Source organism: Aythya fuligula, chromosome 16 (genome assembly GCF_009819795.1).
Source record: "Aythya fuligula isolate bAytFul2 chromosome 16, bAytFul2.pri, whole genome shotgun sequence".
NCBI classification, from domain to species: Eukaryota; Metazoa; Chordata; class Aves; order Anseriformes; family Anatidae; genus Aythya; species Aythya fuligula.
This window is the reverse complement of record NC_045574.1, coordinates 6,865,159-6,873,690: the sequence shown is the minus strand read 5'-3', so window position 1 is coordinate 6,873,690 and position 8,532 is coordinate 6,865,159. Positions and strand designations below refer to the sequence as shown.

At 54.9% G+C, this 8,532-nt stretch overlaps 1 protein-coding gene across 1 annotated transcript; it reads left to right on the top strand.

The window, feature by feature from the left end:
- Positions 1–708: 708 nt before the first annotated feature.
- Positions 709–3,426, top strand: SLA2 (Src like adaptor 2). Its single transcript, XM_032198623.1, has 7 exons — positions 709–796; positions 875–974; positions 1,094–1,180; positions 1,812–1,915; positions 2,779–2,928; positions 3,064–3,190; positions 3,270–3,426. The coding sequence occupies exons 1-7, from the start codon at positions 709–711 to the stop codon at positions 3,424–3,426; spliced, it is 813 nt and encodes a 270-aa protein (XP_032054514.1).
- The last annotated feature ends 5,106 nt before the right edge of the window (positions 3,427–8,532 follow it).

The following is an 8,532-nucleotide window of genomic DNA, read 5'->3' as shown; positions in this document are numbered from 1 at the left end:
CAGCCGATGACTGCCCAGCCCTGATGAGCCTGGTGCGATGGTGACAGCAGCAAGCAGCAGGTAGGTGAGGGCAGCAGCAGAGCCAGGAGGCTCAGTCCATGGATCCGGGTCGTGCACAGCTTTGACTGTGCCTCACTGGGGCACAGAGCTGAAATGCACTGCTGCAGATAGAGGGGACACTCGTAGCCCGCAGGCACTGTATGAGCACCGGCACCTTCGGGCACTGCGATGGGCACCCCACATCCCGTGGGAGTCTGAAACAGGGAAGGCTGGCTGTGCTGAGCGGGTGAGCACAGCCCCACATGGTTCTGTGGCAGCCTGGGGATGGGGGCTTTCTGGTCCCCACACAGCATGTATGCCTTGTCCCCAGGACGGTCCCCAGCCCACCTGGCTGCAGCTGCGGGTCCCCAGACGCTATCCCGTGGGCAGGCGGTTTCCTCGAAGGGTTCCCCTGGGACCTCAGCCCCAGCCCAGAGCCCCGTGGTGCCGATGCACCCAGTGGCACTGCCCTGCCCCAGGGTGTGTGGCCATACCCCTGAGGCCCAGATCCCGACATGGCTGTGCCATGGGGCATGTGGCTGCAGGCGGCCCAGTCCCTCTGCCAATGGATGTTGCCAGGGCCAGCCCAACCCTCTCCTTCCCTTGCAGCCAGTCGTGGCCGCGGGTGGTGGCCGGGGGCATGTGCTGACCCCACAGGTGCAGCGAAGGATGGGGAGCCTGCCCAGCCGGGAGAAGCCGTTCAGCATCCCAATGGCAGCTGCCGTCCCCACACCGTCCCCGCTGCCCACGCAGGCAGGTGAGTGCTCAGCAGCCCCCAGCACACCCTGGCGGGCACGGTCCTCCCGAGCACTGAGCCCCGTGATATTCCCCACAGCCCCAAACAGCTTCCTGGCACTGGCCCTGTGCGACTTCCCCTCTGGCTCAGATGCGCCCACTGTCCTGAGGATGGGAGAGCAGCTCCACGTCCTCTCCGAGTAAGTTCCCCACAGTGAGAGGGCACTGCCGGCCAGCAGTGCCGGCACCCATCCCTGTGACAACAGGGAGCCTTTTGTGCACCCAGCAGCCGCAGGACATCTTGTCCCCTTCCCTGCAGGGACGGGGAGTGGTGGTTGGTGGCGTCCAAGGTGTCTGGCAAGGAGTGCCTCATCCCCAGCAGCTGCGTGGCCAAGGTGTGGCACAGGTAGGTGCTATCCCAGGCTGGCACCCGGCAGACACAGCCCCATGGAAGGGCTGGGGGCCCATGGGGTACCGCCAGGCCTCCCAAGTACCCAGCCCCACTGGTGTCCAGGTTCGTTCTCTGGCACTGCAGCTGTGGCTGGGAAATGCCTGCCACCATGCAGCCTGTGCTGCCATGGTATGGCGGAGTGTCCCCTCCCGGAGGGGGGGCTGCAGTGTCCCATAGGCATTGGGGCACCCAAGGGATGGCTCTGCCACCTCCACCCCAGTGCTACGGGGTGGGGGTGGGGGGCAGGGCCAGAGTAGGGGTGCTTTGTTGCTGCTTTCCCACTTCAGAGGAGGAGGGAGTGTCCCTGAGGCCAAACCCCAGCCACTGTGCCGGGCCCTGAAGTTCCATTGCTGACACTCAGCCGTGGGGCAGAGCTTGGTGATGTGGCAAGGTGTGCAGGGTGTCCCCAGCCCTGCATCCCCACGCCTCACGCTGCACAAGATTGAGGCCAGATGCTGCGCCCTGCAGCCCACAGGCTTTGCTGTGGGACCACCCCACCTGTCCCCATCCCCAGGGCGTGAGGTGCTGCCACCCTGCTCAGGCAGCCGCATCGGCACAGCTCTGCCAACACCCACTGCCCATCCAGGTGGCTGTACGAGGGCATCAGCCGGGAGAAGGCAGAGGAGTTGCTGCTCCGACCTGGCAACCACAGCGGGTCCTTCCTGATCCGGCAGAGCCAGACCAGGAGAGGTGAGTGCACGGCCCCACAGCGTGTGCTGAAGGGGGAGGGAGGGGTGTTCAGGACCCACAGCCCCAGGCAAAAAAAAGTCTTTGACCAGACAGGAGGGACAGGCAGTGCTGCTGGGCTGGGGCAGGGTGGCCGTGGTGACAGCTCCATCGCATGCAAGACAAAGCTGATCACCTGAGACTCCCCCAGAGCCCGTGCACAGTGCTGTCAAGTCCTGATATCGCCTCCCCCACCCTGCCCCAGCCCCTTCTCCCCCCACCTCTCCCCAGGTGCACTTCAAGTATTTCATGGCCTCTCTGCTCCGGGGTGCTGAGGGCACAAGCAGGGCCCTGTTCTGTGGGGCTGCTCCTCCATTGCACCTGGTGGCAGGCCCTGAGTGGTGGTTTCCTGGTGCTGCTGCTCTCTGCTTCATGCTGAGCCTCTTCCTCCACCACAGGGCCCCTTACAAACCAACAAACAGGCTTCCTGCAGCATTTGGTTAAGCAAAAATGTGCAAAGATGAAACAGGGGCCCAATTCCCCCCCCCAGAGGGAACTCCACTGTGTGCATAGCCCTGGCACAGGGCCCAGTCTCAGGGTAGTGCTCAGCTCAGCCCTTCTCCCAGCAGCTTTATGCTCCCTCCTTACAGCACCACCACCATCCTGGTGCCACGGCAGCTTTTGGGGGACACTGCTTGGGCCACACCCTGGAACTCTCCTGTCCCCAGGGTGGGGTGCTTGTGGTGTGGGGCTGGCACCCCACGGTAGCTGCATGGGCCCATGAGGAGCTCCCGGCCACGCCAGTTGGGTGGCAAAAATTGAGGCTGCTCCAGCCTGGGGCTGAGTGGGGTCCTGCCCTGTGGCACCCCAGCCCTGCACCCTTGCAGGCTGCTACTCCCTGTCGGTGCGGCGCACTGAGCTCACCTCCTGGGACTCGGTCACACACTACCGCATCCACCGCCTGGAGAACGGCTGGCTCTACATCTCTCCGCGGCTCACCTTCTCCAACCTGCACGATCTCGTGGACCACTACACAGGTAAGGGCCGCCAGTCCCGGGGCCAGATGTCACCTAGCAGGGCCCTGCGGGGAAGCAGGTGGGCAGTGGCACCTGCCCGTGGGGCTGATGTGCAGGAATGGGGGCACTGCACTGATGCCCCTGGCCCCTGCCCAGAGTGTGGGGAGGGGCTGTGCTGTGCCCTCAGGCAGCCCTGCTCCATGGAGGGTGCGAGGGCAGCCCCAGCCCTGGCCCAGCCCACCGTGGTGAAGAAGCCGTCACTCAACTGGGACAAGATCGACAGGTAGGGTTGGCTACCAAGGTTGTGGGCTCCCCCTGTGGGCCTGGCACTGCCTGCTGACGGCCCCATCCGCCCCCTGCAGTTCTGTCCTGTTGTCGGAGGCTGTGCCACCACCGGAGGAAGAGGAGGATTCCCCCATCAGCCTGGGCCTTCGGGAAGCCATCAGCTCCTACCTCCTCCTGACAGATGGGGAGGTACCAGAGATGGGCTCTGCAGGGAAAGGGGTGAAGAACAGCTGAGGGCAGGACCCCGCTCAGCTGCAGCCCCAGGATGGGCACCCGGGCCTGGTCGCAGCCTTCACCTGCCTCAGCTGCTGTCATTCACCACAGCTGAGTGCCCAGGGGCTGTGCTCCTGGGGAGTGAGGCCCCTCCAGCACTGATGCCCAGGCACCTCAGGACACGGCAAGACCTGCATCCCAGCCCTGGGTTTCCTCGCTGTGGTCTGCTGAGCCCTCAGGCATCACCCCAGGCCTCTGCCTTCTGCTCCCATGGGACGCTTCCCCAACTGCTCCACAGAGAGGGCCTGCGTCTGGCCTGGCCGCAGCTGTGCTCACCAACAGCAACGCAACTCAGGCAGGGGCACAAACCAACCCAATCAGGCCCCTCACTTCACGTACAGATTATTGTTTTTTGGGTGATGGTGTCATCTGTGCAGCACAGGGCCTGGGAGCCCCCCCTTTTAATCACTCCCTTCAGCCTGATGAGGAACAGACCCTGCCCCAGAGCAGAAGCAGCCAGGAGGAGACCACCCCACTTTCATCACAAGAAGCTGCGTTTTAAACCTTTAAACTGTCTATTAACCAGGATCCTGCTGGCCACACAGCAATAACTTTCTAATATTTTAATGAAAGAGTACCTCATTAACAGGTGAGGGGTGGTGACTAACTCATGAGCTGACAGCTGTAGCAGCAGTGCCAGTTTCCATCCACTGCATCTGTGGGGGCTTTGCCTGTGCTGTTGCCCCGGGCACGGATGGTTCCTGCAACACTGCTCAGGGTACATTAATCAGGCCTAAAGGTTTAAAAATGTTTATTTGAATTGATGTTCTTGGGGGGTAGGGGGAGAAATTGGTCCAACAAAAGGACTAGGTGAGAGAAGAGTCAGAATGCAAACACTGTTGTCAAACGCTGATCTTAGCTACAACCCTTTCAGCCAGATGAAGCAGGCTGTGACCTCATTAAAAGCAGTATAAATGCATCAAAACAGAAAGACAACCGAGCCCTCATTTTCAGCAGCCCCTTATCAGCAAAGAAAGGTTTGGGGAAAGTGCCTGAAGCTTCCTCTGTGGTGAGAATTTATGTAGAAGCAATTTTGCTGCCTAGTAACCTTCTTTCCTTCCTTCTTTGAGCTCTCAGAGGTTACTGCGGCAAGACCCCAACTATTGACACGTTTCCTACCTTTTACACACTCAGTAATCACTCCATTTTTCACATCTAATTACTTTGCTCTTGAACATCCATTGCAAATTTTTACCTTTCCTTCTCTTAAGCAGCCTGTAACTTTACACACTTGCTCAGCCTGGGCCCAGGTGCCACCTGAGGGCAGGGGCTGCCCTCCTCCTGGCCCCCAGTGGGGTTTATTCCTCAGCCTCCAGTTTGACCCACGGGCAGCCAAGGCTGCTGCTGGCACTGGAGGAAGCTGCAGTTAAGCAGCTGCCTCTCTGCTATTTGCATTCTAGTGATTTCGTAAAAACGCCTGGCTCCAAAGCCTATATAAGTCCTTCCCAAGCCCATCTGCCTCAGAGCCTTGCTTCCTTCCAGCCCCATGGCAGTTCTGCTCCCAGCCCTAGCAGCTCCGGGTTCTGCAAACACTTCTCTCCTGCTGGGAAGCATAGGCACAAACCCCAGTGCTGAGCAGTGTTGTGGCCAAGGCTTCTGCTTCATGGTGGGATCCCAGCCCCACTCCCTGCAGCACAGCACTGCAAGGGACAGACCCAAGGGTGCACGGGCAGCAGGAGCCCTGCCAGCTGCCTCAGGCTGCCAAGGCAGGCCAGGGGGAAGGGGCCTGCTGCTGCAGGCTGTCCTCAGCACCCAACGTGCTCCAACTGCTCAGGGAGTGGCTGGGCAGCCGATGCTCTCCCCTGCATCAGGGGCATGCTGAGCCTGCAGAGATGTGGCCATTTTGGCCAGATTAGCCATATGGTGGACAGCACTGACCTCTTCTGAAAGTTGAAATTATGAGTACTTGGTGACATGCAGACTGCAGCCTCTCACTGAGCCTATGCTCTGCTCCTCCCAATCCTCCACAAAACAATTTCATAGAATCATCAGGGTTGGAAAAGCCCTCCAAGATCAGCTGGTCCAACCATCACCCTACCACCACTCTCACCCCCTAAGCCATGTCCCCAAGCACCATGTCCAACTTTTCCTTAAACATCCCCAGGGACAGTGACTCCACCATCTCCCTGGGCAACCCGTTCCAATGCCTGACTGCTCTTTCTGAGAAATGGCTCCTCATTTCCAACGTAAACTTCCCCGGTGCAACTTGAGGCCATTCCCTCTCATCCTGTCACAAGTCATTTGTGAGAAGAGGCTGACCCCCAGCTCCCAACACCTTCCTTTCTGGTACTTACAAAAAGCAGTAAGGTCTGCCCTCAGCCTCCTCCAGACTGAACACCCCCAGCTCCCTCAGCCGCTCCTCAGAGGACTTGTGCTGCAGGCCCTTCACCAGCTTTGTAGCCCTGCTCTGGACACTCTCCAGGGCCTCGATGCCCTTCTTGTACTGAGGGGTCCAAAACCAAACACAGTACTCAAGGTGCATCCTCACCAGAGCAGAATATGGGGGACACGATCACCTCCCTGGTCCTGCTGGCTGCACTATTCCTGAGACAAACCAGGATGCTGTTGGCCTTCTGGCCACCTGGGCACGCTGCCCGCTCATGTTGAGGCGAGCATCGACCAACGCCCGTCGACCAACGCCCCCAGATCCTTTTACTCCACACAGCTTTTGAGCCTGTAGCCCCAAGCCTGTAGCATTGCATGGGGTTGTTGTGGCCAGCGTGCAGGAATTGGCACCTAGCAAGTTGAACCTCGTCCCATTGGCCTCTGCCCATTAACCCATCCTGTCCAGCTCCCTCCAAGCATCTCCTCCTTTTTCTGCAGAACCATGGCCATCAAGCCTTTGCTGAGATGAAAGGGACTTCTGAAGGTATTTGCATGAGCTGCACAACAATCAAAGCATCTCCTTCTGGTCCCCTCTTCAGAGGACACAGCTATGGCTGCAGCCTAGATTCAGCGTGGCGCTCAACAGCCAATACTCTTGCCACTCTAAGGCATAGAAAAGCAGCACTTTGTGGGCAGGTTCTCTTTCAATGACCCTTGCAGCAGCACACAGACTCAATCCACCTATCAACCAACTGCTCGGAAGCCTTCAGCAGTACATACAACCCTGCCTCTACCCCAGAGGCCAGCATACCCAGGTCCATAAGCATGGGAAACAGGCACCCACACTGTCCTTAAGCATGGCATATTTTTAATACTCATAGGCATTGATCAGCCATTACCGATGCAAAAACTCTACCCCCCACCCCTTATTTTATTTTTTTTTTAATCTAGTTTTTAGAAGCTCTGCTACTATTGCCCAAGCATTCATTATTTGGAAGAGTTCCTCTTAGGGTTGCAGTTTTGCTGTGTGCATGTATGGTCTAATGAGGAAAAAATGTATTGTTTTCTGAGGTTTTGATTACTTATTTGAACAGTACTTCATTGTAGGGAGAAGAGTGCAGAGCTCCATGTATTGTCTTCACAAGAGTGAAGAGCTGTTGAAACACCAGCACTGCAGCAGCAATGCTGCTCCAGCATCAAATCAAGCATGAATGAGATTCCAAGGTCTGGATGACAATCAATGTGTATCATTGTAATTACAATAGCTGATAACGTGGACAAGTAACAGTGAGAATATTCAAATGTTTGTGTATAAAATTTCTTAGACTGACAAAGCCTCGAGGTGAATCTACCCATGTGTAGGCTGATGATTTGGCAACTGTCTCCTGACATGGTAGTCTACCCCCAGGAGAACCCTAACACCAAAGTAAAATATAAAGCAGCTCATAGCAGAGGGCACACATTCCCAAACACAGCCAGCCACTGCACACATTTCAGCACATTATTTCACACTGCTGATCACTTAAACATCAGAGCCAGGTTTTCTAAATGTGAGCAGATTTCATTCAACCATGAAACACAGGCCTGGCTCTGCCATCAGCGGCCTTTTTCTCTGGGCTTCACAAGCTAGGCTCCAGCAGAGCAGTACCTGCTGGTTTTACAATCTTGGAGCTCTATTGGAAGCTTGTTTCAAGAATGAAGTTATGCAGACTGGCTCGTTAGGACAAAGGAACAAACTTTCCTCATGTTTATGCTTTATCATCACTCCCTTGTACAGCAAAGACTCAGCTTTTCCACTAAGCTTGTTGCTGCTGCTGGCCTTCAGTTTGACTGGTAGCTTTTAGGATCAGTCACAGGTGCTGCATAACCATTCCCTTCTAGCTCAACCCTCCCAAGTCTACCTGAAACACCTGCAAGCCCACTGCCAAAGGGGCAACATCTCCACCTCAAAACAGTACTGAAATTAGTGATTTCACAAAAGACCCAAGTATAAAGAGATGAGCCAGGTGCCTCTCACTGACACTGCAAAATACTCTGCAGCATCTCTGGTGGGCTCCATCATTGAAATATATATTTTAAGTGTTTAAATAATTCTTATTTTTTGGATTTGTGAATAAAATATAAGCTCCCCTTCTAAAACAGTATAACACAGAGTTTACCTATTAGGAATATCTATGAGACAGATCTGGAAAACAATCACTGATGCTTTGAGAACAGTTAAGATCTCCATTCTACTCTAACTACTGTACCTATGTTTCAATGTGAAGTGTACACAAGAGTCCAAAAATATTTTAGTGAATAATCATTAATTGAAACAAAGACTTTACTAAGACTTAACCAACAAAAACCTATTTATTTATTCCAAACACCAAGGTACAGTTTTCAAGTTTTGCAAATATTGCTCCAAAGCAAAATTTTATATACAGCGCCCTCAGTTCTAATAGTGCATTAACAAAGACAAATATACTTATGTATCCACAGTGCAATGTTTGCTCATTTCATCAAGGCTCCACGTTGCATTCACTTACCAGTGATTTAAAGAAACATAAAAAAGTGACTTGCCAGACCAAACAGTTGGTCCAGACTAAGAAATAACAATGTGGAAACTTGCAAAAAAAAAAAAAAAAAAAAAAAGGACAAAAATGAATCCAGGAAAAGTACATTAAAGAATCTTTCCTGAACATGAAAAATGCTAGTCTATTTTAAATAAATATTTTCAGTCTTTACCTGCAAGAACTTATT